Source organism: Podarcis filfolensis, assembly GCF_964270895.1.
Source record: "Podarcis filfolensis genome assembly, chromosome: 3".
Lineage (NCBI taxonomy): Eukaryota > Metazoa > Chordata > Lepidosauria > Squamata > Lacertidae > Podarcis > Podarcis filfolensis.
In genome coordinates, this window is record NC_139606.1 from 110,105,223 (window position 1) to 110,120,298 (window position 15,076).

At 47.3% G+C, this 15,076-nt stretch overlaps 1 protein-coding gene across 1 annotated transcript; it reads left to right on the top strand.

Moving 5' to 3' along the window:
- Window positions 1-247: 247 nt before the first annotated feature.
- On the top strand, window positions 248-14,261 carry CIMIP6 (ciliary microtubule inner protein 6). Its single transcript, XM_083605513.1, has 5 exons — window positions 248-438; window positions 4,828-5,041; window positions 6,784-6,940; window positions 9,817-9,932; window positions 13,501-14,261. Exons 1-5 carry the CDS (start codon window positions 383-385, stop codon window positions 13,933-13,935), a joined length of 978 nt encoding a protein of 325 aa, XP_083461639.1. The 5' UTR covers window positions 248-382; the 3' UTR covers window positions 13,936-14,261.
- The last annotated feature ends 815 nt before the right edge of the window (window positions 14,262-15,076 follow it).

The window sequence follows — 15,076 nt, forward strand, 5'->3', positions numbered from 1 at the left end:
CTTATCTTGAATAAATCTCCACCCTAGTCACACTTAGCAACCGAGATCCAGTCGCAATGCACGAGGTGCGCGACTTACTCCCGAGTAAATGGGCAGGAGATTGTCCCTGGCTCTCTCGGCTTTAAAGCATGAACAGGTACCTAACCATCCGACGGCCAGCGGGGCAATTCTGATTGGCCAAGGGGAGCGCGCACCGCCTACATTCCGCCCTCCGCGTTCTGTCCCCGCCTTTCTCCGGGCTGCGGTCGCCTAGCAACCATCCGGCATCAAAGCATCAAAACGCGGCGCTGCCTCTGAAGTCTCGCTGTCGCGGCGTTCGCAGCTGCGCGCCCTCCCACGCCCCTCTCCCCCTTCTGTCCCCGTTGGGTGCCAGGCCAGCACCATGTTGTACGAGATCCTGGAGATGGGGCGGCGGAAAAAGGCCCCCCCGCGCTACATGTAAGTTGCTGCAGCATCTCTTGCCAGGGGGCTCTGCGGGAGTTGGCTTTGCAGAGGCAGCCCCCCTGCCTTCCCCCAGGAGGGTGCCAGGGCTGGTTTGGAGAAACCCTGTATGAAGGGTGCCGGATTTACGTACTGTATAAGCTAAACAAGCTATAGCTTAGGGCACCACGCTCTTGCCCCCCCCCCCAATTCACTATTAATATACTTCTTAATTGTATTTCAGCTCAACAATCACTTTGATAAAATACATATTTTGTTATGTGCAAATGGCTTTAGATACCTGTTAGGTCCATTAATTACCATATAGCATATACAGTGGTACCTCCGTTCCGGAGCCCCGTTCGTATCCTGAATGCAACGTAAGACGCGACGGTGCGTGCGCGGGTCACATTTTGCCGCTTCCGTGCATGAGTGTGATGTTATTTTGGGCATCTGCGCATGCGCAAGCAGCGAAACCCGGAAGTAACACACTCCGTTACTTCCAGGTTGCCGCAGAGTGCAACTTGAACGTGCTCAACCCGAAGCACATTCAACCCGAGGTATGACTGTAAAAGGTAAAGGGACCTCTGACCACTAGGTCCAGTTGTGGCCGACTCTGGGGTTGCGGCGCTCATCTCCCTTTATTGGCTGAGGGAGCCGGCATACAGCTTCCGGGTCATGTGGCCAGCATGACTAAGCCGCTTCTGGTGAACGGAAACACCGTTTACCTTCCCACCGGAGCGGTACCTATTTATCTACTTGCACTTTGACGTGCTTTCGAACTGCTAGGTTGGCAGGAGCTGAGACCGAACAACAGGAGCTCACCCCATTGCGGGGATTCGAACTGCCGACCTTCTGATCAGCAAGCCCTAAGCTCTGTGGTTTAACCCACAGCACCACCCGCGTCCCTACTCAGCACAAAAAACAGTGGCAATTTGTTGTTGACAAGAAATACAAGACAAACTAGAAGACACCCAAATGCCCTGGTTAACACAACACCAACTACATGCCCTCTTAAACAACCCAACAGTAAAATCAGCAGCAACTAGGCCCCTGACAACCTTCGAGGTGCTTTCGAATTGCTAGGTTGGCAGGAGCAGGGACCGAGCAACGGGAGCTCACCCCATCGCAGGCATTTGAACCGCCGACCTTCTGATCGGCAAGTCCTAGGCTCTATGGTTAACCAAACTCACAAAATGTATTCAACCTCCATCAGGTGATGCCGATTTCATAAAACCATTTATATTTTTCTTACTAAAACAAACAAACAAACAAACAAACAAACGCATACCTCCCACTCGCCCCCAAAGCTTTCCAATACATAAAATAAAAACAAACCCTTCTAGTTCGTAAGATAGAACAGATGCACTCGGTTATTTGAGACCAATTTTCTTCGCTCACAAGAGCTATGAAAAATGATGCAGCTATCTAAGCCTTGGCACTGTCCACCCAGGCAGCTGTTCCCAAACGAACAGCGTGTCATGATAGGCAACTGTTAAAAGGCCGCTGCTGGCCACCCAAACTCCACGCTCACAGTGAGTGATGCTCTTCTGTCCCAGAGCAAGTCTCTGCATCAGCTGTGATTGGATAATCCAGTCACATCTGGTGCAGAGGTGCAGGGGCTGCCTGTTTCATCTCTCCATGAGTCCCTCTTTTTAATATTTCCAAAGAGGCATGCCTGGGTTGGTGTCAGGGGTCAGGGATAATTCTTCTCTTCTTGCCATCTCTGCCTGTTCTTCTCTCCCTCTGGCCGAGAGAACAGGTAACACGGGCAAGGAAAAGAAATAGCAGCTGCTTCTGGCTCTTCAAGGAGAGGGCATTTAGAGCTGCATGCAGAAAGGCTGAAGTCATTGCTTTTGTGACTTGGGACAAGCTTCTTGCCCCGTGGCCCCTGAAAACAACGTGATAAATGAAAACTGGGGCTTCCCTCTTTCTTGCCTGGACAAATGCCCCTCTCTATCCTCACATAGCAGCAGGACCTGCCTACCCATGGGGCAAGAGATCCGCCAGGGCAGCAGATCCCAATGTCCTGATGTTCCTGATGTAGATGTTCCTGATAGTCTTCTTCTTTGGCGATCACTAGTAGCCGAGTAAGATTGTCTTCCATAAACACGGTTTTAAAAGTGAGTCCATAAGTGACTGTGGAGGCCAACTCTGGATCCACATGTCCTTCCACAATAGGGACATAGGTTTCCGGGTGGGGGTTGATCACAGTGTGGATTTGCCAAACATGCCTTCCTCTTAGCATGTTTCTCCCTTTCGTCCTGAGTTTGAGCATCTTCAAAGTCCATGCCACCTTTGGTAAAGGCTGTTCTCCAATTGGAGCACTCGCAGGCCAGTGTTTCCCAGTTGCCGGTGCTTATGCTACATTTTTTTAGATTTGCCTTGAGAGAGTCTTTGAACCTCTTTTGTTGACCATCAGCATTACACTTTCCATTTTTAAGTTCGGATTAGAGTAGTTGTTTTGGAAGATGATAATCAGGCATCCGCACAACATGACCAGTCCAATGAAGTTGAGGTTGAAGAATCATTGCTTCGAAACTGGTGATATAGATCTCCCCTCACCCCTTATTCCCTGGCAGGGAGAGGGGGCTCAAATCTGGGGTCCACCTCGGGTGCCAAAATGTCTTGGGCCAGCCTTGACTGAAAGCCTGTTCTATCCATTTAGAAGAGTCCAGAAACCCTGAAGTAGAAAACACTCCTGCGCATGCACACACACACATGCCAAAGCACATGGCATATATAGATAGATCTAGCAATACGTTCAATATCTTGAGAGCTTATTGACCTTGAATGGTGCTTGAAAATTGCCTTGTAGCAGGGCCCTGTGGAGACGACATCACTAAGTGCCTATAAAATGCAGGCCAGGGAGCAGTGGAGTGGGGAAGAGGTGGGGTTTTTCAGCTGAGAAGCAGGCACCAGGAGCAGATATGGGCCATTATTCGAGGATGCTATCAGGGGTGAGGAGGAAAAACGCATTAGAGACAAGGTGATGGAGATGCTGAGTCGACCCTCCAGTGTCAGAGCTCAAAGGGAGATGGGTCGTCTTTGGCTTGACTTCCCAGCAAGCCGTTAATAAATCTGGGAGGAAGGGCTGTTGCTGTTGGAGGGGAAGGGTGTGGACCAGGAATGCGAAGCCTGGCAAGGTGGAATGTTGAGTGGGGACAGGCTCGCCCATTAATTTTAGAACGAGCCCTTCCTGAACAGCCGCTTATCGAGAATGAGGTATTTCGGACGCCCAGTTGCTGGAAGGCCGCAGACAAGGCACAGCAGACTTGGATCAGGAAAGAGCGCAAGAGCTAAGGGTGTGTTCTCATTTCTGTCTTGGAGCCCAGCAAAGTGCTCCTTCCCCCTGCCTGCTACATGCACTTCACATCGGTTCACATCTGTATGGCTTCGTTTCTGATTGCATACACCAAAATCAACAATAAATTTACAGCAGCGAAACAAACGTTAAACGCATCGCAAATCGGTAGATCAGATTTATGAAACCTAGACAACATCTTAAAAAGCAGAGATATCACCTTGCCAACAAAGGTCCGTATAGTTAAAGCTATGGTTTTCCCAGTAGTGATGTATGGAAGTGAGAGCTGGACCATAAAGAAGGCTGATCGCCGAAGAATGGATGCTTTTGAATTCTGGTGCTGGAGGAGACTCTTGAGAGTCCCATGGACTGCAAGAAGATCAAACCTATCCATTCTGAAGGAAATCAGCCCTGAGTGCTCACTGGAAGGACAGATCCTGAAGCTGAGACTCCAGTACTCATGAGAAGAGAAGATGCCCTGGAAAAGACCCTGATGTTGGGAAAGATGGAGGGCACAAGGAGAAGGGGATGACAGAGGACGAGATGGTTGGACAGTGTTCTTGAAGCTACCAGCATGAGTTTGACCAAACCGCGGGAGGCAGTGGAAGACAGGAGTGCCTGGCGTGCTCTGGTCCATGAGGTCATGAAGAGTTGGACACGACTAAACGACTAAACAACAACAACATAGCTGGATCACCCTTCGGGGAAAGCCTGAGTGGACAGGTGACTTTTCAGTAGGAACCTTAATGCTGATACTGGATGCCAATATATACACCAATTGACACAAGAAACGTTGTTTTCCTTGCTTGCTAGCTATGCTATGTTACCGAACTCCCATTACATTTCCCACCTACTCTGTTTTATTTCCGTTTTACCTCGCCAGTATTGCTCAAATACATATTGCATTTGTTGTTGCAATTATATTGTGATGGAGAGGCATTTTTACTAAATATCCATGCACTTAAAAAAAATGCCTGCTGTTTTAACTTGAGGGAGATATCCACACTTTAGAGCTTCAGAAGTGGTTTTTATGTGTGTGTTTTTAAAACCAGCGTCATTTCCAGGGTAGTAAATGCTGTCCTGCTTTCTCATATTTTTTTCAGCCCAGATTCCTACAGAGTACTTAACCTCGAGTTCCCAGAAAGGAATAAGATGCTAGCTAAAACCAAAGAGGAACATACGCCAAAGGAACAGCAGTATAAGCTGGAGTGCCGTAATAACCCTCAGCCGATACACGCAAAATGCATTAAGCTGAACACCAAGTTTTTAAATAAGCCAATATTGTATATGGACACAGACAGCACAAAATCAAAGCAGGTAAGGGTTACTTAGTGAAAGTGAGATCATGGTCCAGTTTTGCCACAGTGCTAAACCCAGACTGGGGAATCTCAGGCCTGGGGGCCAAATGTAGCCCTCTTGGTTTCTCTGTCTGGCCCTCTGGACTCTTCCCAGGCCACAACCCTCACTGGTCTTGCCCTGTACCTTCAAATATTTTTTTGCCTGGCCGGAATGTGTTCTGGAATTGTAATAATGTTTTTTGCATCCCTGGAGGGTGTATAGAGTGCTGTGCTTGCATTTTAATAATAATAATAATAATAATAATAATTATTTATTATTTCTACCCCGCCCATCTGGCGGAGTTTCCCCAGCCACTCTGGGCGGCTTCCAATCGAGTGTTAAAAACAATACAGGATTAAATATTAAAAACTTCCCTAAACAGTGCTGCCTTCAGATGTCTTTTAAAGATAAGATACAGATAGGTAGCCGTGTTGGTCTGCCATAGTCAAAACAAAATTTTTTTTTTCCTTCCAGTAGCACCTTAAAGACCAACTAAGTTAGTTCTTGGTATGAGCTTTCGTGTGCATGCACACTTCTTCAGATACCTGAAGAAGATAAGATAGCTACTTATTTCCTTCACATCTGAAGGGAGGGCGTTCCACAGGGCGGGTGCCACTACCGAGAAGGCCCTCTGTCTGGTTCCCTGTAACTTGGCTTCTCGCAGTGAGGGAACCACCAGAAGGCCCTCAGAGCTGGACCTCAGTGTCCAGGCAGAACGATGGGGGTGGAGACGCTCCTTCAGGTTATATACCTGAAGGAGCTGAGGCCGTTTAGGGTTTTAAAGGTCAGCACCAACACTTTGAATTGTGCTCGGAAACATACTGGGAGCCAATGCAGATCTCTCAGGACTGGTGTTATGTGGTCTCGGCAGCCGCTCCCAGTCACCAGTCTAGCTTCCGCATTCTGGATTAATTGCAGTTTCCAGGTCACCTTTAAAGGTATCCCCACATAGAGCGCATTGCAGTAGTCCAAGCGGGAGATAACTAGAGCATGCACCACTCTGGCAAGACAGTCTGGTTTTTGTGTACAAGAACCACAAATTTCTGCAGGAAGGTAACTGGCACATCCATTTGCTTTTAGAGCCCCCTGCCATTGCTATGCGGCCCCTAGAAGCTTGCCCATGAGGCAAAGTGACCCTTGGTCTGAAGAAGGTTCCCCACCGATGCACCAAAGCATGGTTTCGTCAGAAGGGGCGGGGGGAGAATTTTGGGAATTATAGGAGCAGAACTACCTAAATTGTATAGAAATTTATTTATGTGTGCTACTACAGCAGCAAGGATGCTACTTGCACAAAAGTGAAAAGGAGCAGAAGTCCCGGTAAAGGAAGAATGGATACAAAAACTTATGGAATATGCAGAAATGGCGAAACATACCGGAAGAATAAGAAATAAAGATAGCAAACTTTTTATAATAGAATGGAAATGGTTTATTGAATATTTACAGATAAATTGTAAACAGATAAAAAAACATTAGCAGGATTATTGTAATAATCTGCAGTTTCACAAGAACATATATTTACAGTAGATAATGAAAGGAGCAAGTATATGCAGAAGATATTAAAAAACATACATTTAAAGAACCACAGAAAGAGGGGGCAGGAAGTAAAATTTTGAAATGTTAACTTGATTGTAAAATTAATTAAATGTATAAACTTGAAAAGTATAAATAATGGCAGCTCTATAGGCTAGTTGCTGACAAATTAATTTATGTTCCCTGCAAAGGAACATTGGTGGCCAAGCAGCGAACCCTTTGTTGTGCCGTGCCCTAAACCACCTTACGACAAGCAGAGCACTCAAAGAAGTCATTTCCAGAAGCCAGCCTGTAGATTGATTCGGCCCCTTAAGTTTGACAATAAGCGGCAACCTTCGCGTGGAATAGGTAAGATTTTAAAGGGAAAGCTTCCCTTCCCTTCTCTCTTTCCACCAAAACTAGACGAGTTAAAATATAAGGGTGGTTCAGCTTCTGCTTTTACAAAAGCATAGTTGTTGTTGAGTCGTGTCCGACTCTTCGTGACCCCATGGACCAGAGCACGCCAGGCCCTCCTGTCTTCCGCTGCCTCCTGCAGTTTGGTCAAACTCATGCTGGTAGCTTCGAGAACACTGTCCAACCATCTCGTCCTCTGTCGTCGCCTTCTCCTTGTGCCCTCAATCTTACCCAACATCAGGGTCCTTTTTAGGGAGTCTTCTCTTCTCATGAGGTGGCCAAAGTATTGGAGCCTCAGCTTCAGGATCTGTCCTTCCAGTGAGCACTCAGGGCTGATTTCCTTCAGAATGGATAGGTTTGATCTTGCAGTCCATGGGACTCTCAAGAGTTTCCTCCAGCACCACAATTCTAAAGCATCAATTCTTCGGCAATCAGCCTTCTTTATGGTCCAGCTCTCACTTCCATACATCACTACTGGGAAAACCATAGCTTTAACTAAACAGACCTTTGTTGGCAAGGTGATGTCTCTGCTTTTTAAGATGGGGCATTAGATTCATATAAACACTGAATTTCCTTCTGCTTCTCCTCCCAGGAGAACCTTCGGTTCTGCCTTTAGTCAACTTCTCCGCAATAATTCAGCCCCACAATAGCTATCCAGCTTGTCTGCGAACGATGATGGATGGCTGAGCTATAGCAAGCAGCACATAGCCAGAGCATGACAACTCCAGTCACACTTCCGTGTTTACAAGGGCGGCGGCGAGGATAGCTTCCATGTGTGAGCGTGTTTGTTGGACTGCCAACATGGAGCCAGCTGTTTGTCTGGATTTGGGCTGGGGCTCTTCAAGGCAAGGGGACAGCGTCTCGGCAGAGATGCTGGGCTTGGCAGAACTGGTCCCTAAAAGGCTATATGCACACACAAAGAAATATTCTGCAGAAATCCATTGTGGCTCCTGCAAGCCAGATTTCTCATAGAAGCTGGAGACAATGCTTTGAATGTGTAGGTCAGCATTTGGGCTTTGCATTCTTTGAAACAACCGACAGCTAACCTTTCCCTGGGCATTAGTGTAGCTTCGCAGGGGCTGAAAAGGACATCCTGGGTCACCAAGCCGAACGTGAATGCATTGTAGCCGGATTTGCTAGTCCGGCTCTTAAGCCACTCCTGACAGTTGTTTATCCAGCCTCGCTTTGACCTACTGAGCCACAAAAGAAACTGTGTCTGTGGACTAGTTCTGGATGGTGGAGACTTTTTTTCGGGCTTCTAGCCAGAAATGCTGTGATGCAGGGAGCCTTCAGATGCGTGTTGCGAGGGTGTTGTGTAATGTGGAACAACAGAAGCCTCAACAAGTGATCTAACAGGTTATCTCCTATCGCAGTTATCTAATATTGTAGAAATTTAGTAAGATGCAACCTTACCATTTCTTAAATGTTGTTGTTTAATAAAATACATCAGCCCTACTGAACCGATTGTTCAGAGCCCAGCTCCGAGGGCCTTCTGGCAGTTCCGTCACTGCTCGAAGCGAAATTACAGGGACCCAGGATTACAGGGCCTTCTCGGTAGTGGCACCTGCCCTGTGGAACACCCTCCCATCAGATGTCAAGGAGAGAAAGACTACATGACCTTTAGAAAGCATCTGAAGGCAGCCCTGTATCGGGAAGTTTTTAACGTTTGCTGTTTTATTATGTTTTTATATGTGCTGGAAACCACCCAGAGTGGCTGGGGCAACCTGACCAGATGGGTGGGGTATAAGTAATAAATTTTTTATTATTATTATTATTATTATTATTATTATTATTATTATTCACCTGGGACAGATCAGGAAAGTGGCATAGCTCAGGGGTAGAGCATCTGTTTTGCATACAGAAGGTCCCAGGTTCAGTCCCTGCCAACTCTATGTAGGGCTTGGAGAGAACTCGTCTCTGAAACCCTGTTGAGATGCTACCATTCCGTGTAGACCAGTGGTTCTCAACCTGTGGGTCCCCAGATGCTGTTGGACTACAACTCCCACAATCCCTGAGCTCTGGCCTTGCTAGCTAGGGGTGATGGAAGTTGTAGTTCAACAACATCTGGGGACCCACAGGTTGAGAAAGGCTGGTGTAGACAATACTAAACTTGATGAACCAGTGTGTGCTGGTCCCGAGGGATAACCGTGAGGCCGGTCCGTGGTCAAAGGTGCAACGTGGAAGCAGTCCGTAGTAGCTGAAGCTGGGTGTAGGGCAGGGAGTTGGGTGAAGTCAGGAGCTCCGGCAGAGAAGCAGGACAGGGTGCAGACAGGAACAGGCTACCGACAACGTTGCTCCCGCAACTTGGGACTGGGGCTGGCTGGCTTTTATCTGCCCCGAGGCATAGGGCGGCCCCGGTCCACAGGTGACTCGCCTCTCCTGGCCTGGAGGCGAGCACTCCTCCTGTGGGAACTTAGTTCCCTCCGCCTCTCTGCCCTGAGCCTCTGCAGCTCAGGAGAGGCTGGAGGGTTACCGGACCCAGAGGCAAGCTCCGCTTCCTCTGACAGGGCTGAGAGTAGAGCACCTGCAGGCAATGGGTCCTCCATCACCTCAGGAGCCAGAGCAGACTCAGCTGGTGCCTGCACCTGAGGATCCAGCACAGGTGAGGACCCTTCAGGCTCAAGCCCCAGCCCCAGCTCAGCTGGTTCTGGAGGTGGGGAATCCTGTGCAGGCTGGGATTCCTCAGGTTCAGCCTCCGAGTCCGAATCCCAGGCCATCACACAATGGTCCAACTCACTATAAGGCAGATTCCTGTGTTCCTGTCTCCCGCATGCAATGTAGCCATGCAAACTACCTGGAAGCAAGACTATACTGTGCATTTTCTGTCGCAGTTCCACTCGCAGCTCCTCCGTTGCCGAACCGCCTTCCGAGAATTTTCCAAGAGCAGATCACTTTCAAATATGACTACAATGCCAGAGCCACCCCCTGCATCCCTTATCAAGGGAAGGTAAGGCCATGTGCATCCTGTGCTGTGGACGTTCAGCAGGAAGCCAGAAGGATGTGTTTACCCCTAAGGCCTCCAGCACATTGTTCTGGGACCAAGGAATGTCATTGCGTGCGTTGCAGTCACCGGTTTTGGGTATTTGCAAACGGCAAGCCTGCTGTCACACCAGCCCTCGGGCCTTAGAAAGACAGGGCAATGTCTTTCTTGTGACTTGGTGGCCTTACAAAAGACCCTGGGATGTTGCAGCAGAAGGCAAGAGGTGGGCAGGTGCTGGTCTTGACCTTTAAAACCCTTTGTGGCTTAGGGCCCTCGTATTTACGGGACCGCCTCTCCTGGTATGCCCTGCAGAGGACCTTAAGGTCCATGAATAACCATAGTTTAGAGGTCCCGGGCCCTAAGGAAGTCAGACTATCCTCCACCAGGGCCAGGGCCTTTTCAGTGATGGCTCCGACCTGGTGAATGCTCTGTCCCATGAGACCAGGGCCCTGCAGGATTTAACCTCCTTCCGTCAGGCCTGTAAGACAGAGCTATTCCACCTGGTCTTTAATTTGAATTCAGCCTGATCTTTTATTTCCCTTCTCTTCCCTCCCCCTCCCCTTTTTATAAAGATTACCCGCTCTGAGACCCCACAGCTGATTCTCCCCTGGCCTCCTCGCTGGCCCAAGTAGAACCAATTCAGCCAGCTAGCCCTGGGGATTATCTAATGCTTATTTCCCCTAAATTGATTTCTGAATTTTGAATTTTATTGTTATTCATGTTTTTATACTGTATTTTATGCTGCTTTTACAATTAAGTGTTTTAAAATTGTTGTTAGCTGCCCTGAGCCAGGTTTTTGAACCGGGAAGGGCGGGGTATAAATAAAATATTATTATTATTATTATTATTATTATTATTATTATTATTATTACCACTGTGATGTGAGGGACCAAGGACTTCCTACCACCCTCCACCTCAAAGACTAAATTCAGTGCAGGAGGAGTAGTTTTTTTATTGTTGTTAAACTTCCCCCTTCCCACATGCTGTGTTCCTGATGTAGTCCCTTTAAAGCCCTAAACGGCCTCGGTCCAGTATACCTGAAAGAGCATCTCCACCCCCATCGTTCAGTCTGGACACTAAGGTCCAGCTCTGAGGGCCTCCTGGCAGTTCCCTCCCTGCAAGAAGTGAGGTTATAGGGAACCAGGCAGAGGGCCTTCTCAGTAGTGGCGCCCACCCTGTGGAATGCCCTCCTTTCAGATGTCAAGGAAATAGACAGCTATCTGACTTTTAGAAGGCATCTGAAGGCAGCCCTGTTTAGGGAAGTTTGATGTTTGATATTTTATCGTGTTTTTAATATTCTGCTGGGAGCTGCCCAAAGTGGCTCGGGAAACCCAGCCAGATGGGCAGGTTATAAATAGTGAATTATTATTATTATTATTATTATTATTATTATTATTATTACTATTATTACTATTATTATTAAAATTGGAACCGTGTGTGTGTTGCACCTTAGTATTACCTATTGATTCATGCATTACAGGAGGTTGGAGTAGATGATGATAATAATAATACATTTTATTTATACCCCGCCCTCCCCGGCCAGAGCCGGGCTCAGGGCAGCTAACACCAGTAAAATCACAGTAAAAACATAATAGAGGCAACAGCAACAACACCACCAATTTAAAATACAGGTTAAGATGACTCTTGAGGTCCCTTCCAACAATCCAGACATGGTTTGCTAAGCGTAAGAATTATTATCCCTCAGTATGCCTAGGACTGAGGCTCCTCCAGTGTCCCAGCTACATCATTGCTGCAATTATGGTTGTAAGCCGCCCTCAGGGAAGGCATGAAGTCCGATAAGAAATTAAACTTCCGCTGAGATTCTCTGAAGCAGGGGTTTGCAGAGGTTGCCAAAGGGCTGGATCCGGACTTCCCCCAAGCCCCACGGCCAGGGCTACTCAATTTCAATATCTTCAGTCTAGTAGGAGCTGACTTTCAAAAACTTCACTGAAGAAGAAGAAGAGTTTGGATTTGATATCCCACCTTTCACTCCCTTTAAGGAGTCTCAAAGCGGCTAACATTCTCCTTTCCCTTCCTCCCCCACAACAAACACTCTGTGAGGTGAGTGGGGCTGAGAGACTTCAGAGAAGTGTGACTAGCCCAAAGTCACCCAGCAGCTGCATGTGGAGGAGCGGAGACGCGAACCCGGTTCCCCAGATTACAAGACTACCGCTCTTAACCACTACACCACACACAGTGAAATTATAATTTAGTAATTTGATTTTAGAGAAAACGTTGACTATTTGAGAAGCCACCCAGTTTCTCGTAATTTTGATTATTCCTTTGTATCTCCCAGTACCAAACTTTCTTTAATTTGGAGATACGTGAAAAATGACAGGCTGTCTTCTGCTTTTATCAAAAGATGCTAGTTTTAAAGTCCACATGAATTTTGTCGTACCACAAATACCCATTCCGTCCAGTCATGTCCTATTTCCAGGAACCTCTCATTTCTCAGCTCCTTCATTCACCTTAAACAACAGGCTGCAAGGTACAATTTTACATTGGTATGCCAATCCTCCCCTTTCCTTTGCATCTTGTAATACTTTAAATTTAACACGTGGTGTTTTTTCCTTTGCCATAAAAACTTGGTTTTTTGGATACCATTGTCTGAATGGTAAGTCATTAGCTATAACAGACATTGTTTGGAACAAAAACATCATTCTGGGCAATATATTCACATTTTATCACAAAAATTCGACCCTGTAGAGACAATTTTAATTTCTCCCATCCTAACATATCTTTTTAAATGTCCGTCCATGACTTAACATAATTATTTTTGTCTGTTTGACTTTGTCAAGTGCTTCTGTACTGAGTGGACTTCTAAGTTGGTAACCAAGAAATGGTTATGGGATAAATCAGGATTAACACTGGAGAAGTGGGAGCAGAGAGAGATTTCCACTGAATCAGGTTTCCAAATGGAGAACCTTGTTCTCGGAGACATGCTGCAACAAAACAGAGCCCTGTTTGTTTCCACTTTGGCTTGTTGTTGTCTTCCACCCCCGCTTTATAAATATAAAATCAAATTAATCCTATTCTTCTCATGCAACCCTTAATGGCCAAAGTCATTTGGCAAGTGCTCATAAATCCTTGGCCTGCATCAGCCAGGGGTTTGCAATTGTATCCATAGCAACCCGTGTGGCAAGAAATAAAATTTGACGGGGATAGGCACTGCCCTGCGGAAAAGAAAATGCCAGTTTGCAAGAGTACCGTAGCCATTTTCAAATTAAAAAAAGCAGAACTGGGGGGGCAGGAAAGGGGATGGCATTGGCAAGGTTTTGTCTCCTTCGTTTTCACCTGTTGCTTTCCCCTGTCCACCCACATCCTTGTTTTGCAAAGCAGGCGAGATGATGGCTCAGCCGTTCTTTTTCGCTCCCAGCTACATCCCAGCCCCCGTTGGCCAGAGGAGAGGCCTGAGAGAGAGAGAGAGAGAGAGAGACCAGCCAGCGCTTGAGCTAATAAATAAATTCAGCTCACAGCTGCATCTCCTCACCGCCGAAGTCCCCCTGCTTAACGTCAACCTTGCTTCCCTTTCCAGAAACGCGGCGCTTTTGTGTGGACGAAGATAAAACCGGAGAAGGGGGAGTCAGTTCCTGAGGGGACCAGAACCCAGCCGGGCACTGGGGGACCGGAGATGCTGGAACAGCCAAAAGCAGAGAAAGAGGACTCTGCGGAAAGCTGCATGACCTCAGCCGGCCTCCGCCTGCCAGATCCCCCAGAGACGCCCCCAGACTCCAACCTACGCTTATCAGAAGCAGATAGCGGCGCAGGAGCCAAAACAGATCCCGGAGCCCCGGAGAAAGGACAGGAGGAGGGTTCAGGGATTTCTCAGGCAGGGGAAGGGGATGTGAGCCATCCCTCCGGGGAGAAAAGGCCTCTCAGCCCACCAAAGTCGGGCTACCTTGAGAAACAGCAGGAGGACACCCCCATCCATGAAGCCGCACAGTCCCCGGCAGAAATTCAGAAGGCCTAAGAGGTCCAAGCGCGGGGGTTGGCCTGGTGTAATTTCAGCAACGCCAAACACAAACTGACACCAGCAAACGGTCTGAGGCGACGCGCTCTCGCCTTTACATAACAACAGCTGCAGCCTGCTTTGATGCCTCTTGAAAATGAGAGTCCTATATTTATATATATATATAAAATCTATGAATCTTTTATTATGGTTTCTCTCTGCCACTGCAGTTAGGTGATTTCCCTACCCGCCCCCTCAAATCAAAATTATCGGGATTATCTGCTCTCCTGAATATCGAGAGCGATTAAGGACGCCACTAATGAATAATGAGCAATTAATGTCAACAATTGTGTTGCTTTGCTTCCAACATTTTGACTCTTTGCAAGCGTTGGGTGGTGGGGTGTTTTGGGTTCCTGTCTGATACCTTTAAAGTGTGGCTTCTTGGCGAGAACGGCAAGCAGATCCTAGCAGTAATTTTTTTTGGATGTGTTGCGTTGTCATCCTGTGATGAGCAGAAGCCATTGTTATTTCTCTTGAAAACAGTGACAGAGGAGACAATGTGCATAAGAATGTAAGTTATGTTCCATTGCTCAGCCCAGTCAGGAAGGACACCGTGACGACAACCTTCACTTTTTGCTGTAACAGTTTCCTGGAATGGATTTGTTCTCAAGGTCAGGGCTGCAGATCTGATTTAAAATCTGTGTACAGATTTCTCTTCACGGCACCCACAATGCTATACCTTGCATTTCACACTTTTAGCAATGAGCAGGGGTCAGCAAACTTTTTCAGCAGGGGGCCGGTCCACTGTCCCTCAGACCTTGTGGGGGCCGGACTATATTTTGAAGAAAAAAATGAACAAATTCCTATGCCCCACAAATAACCCCGAGATGCATTTTAAATAAAAGCACACATTCTACTCGTGTAAAAACACCAGGCTGGCCCCACAAATAATCCAGAGGTGCATTTTAAATAAAAGGACACATTCTACTCATGTAAAAACAGGCTGATTCCCAGTCCGTCCGGGGGCTGGATTGAAAAGGCGATTGGGCCGCATCCGGCCCCCGGGCCTTAGTTTGCCTACCCATGCTAATGAGTGCCAGAATAAATGAAATGTGCATAATATCTCTGTTCTTCAGTGGAGATGAACTATTACCTATCCTTA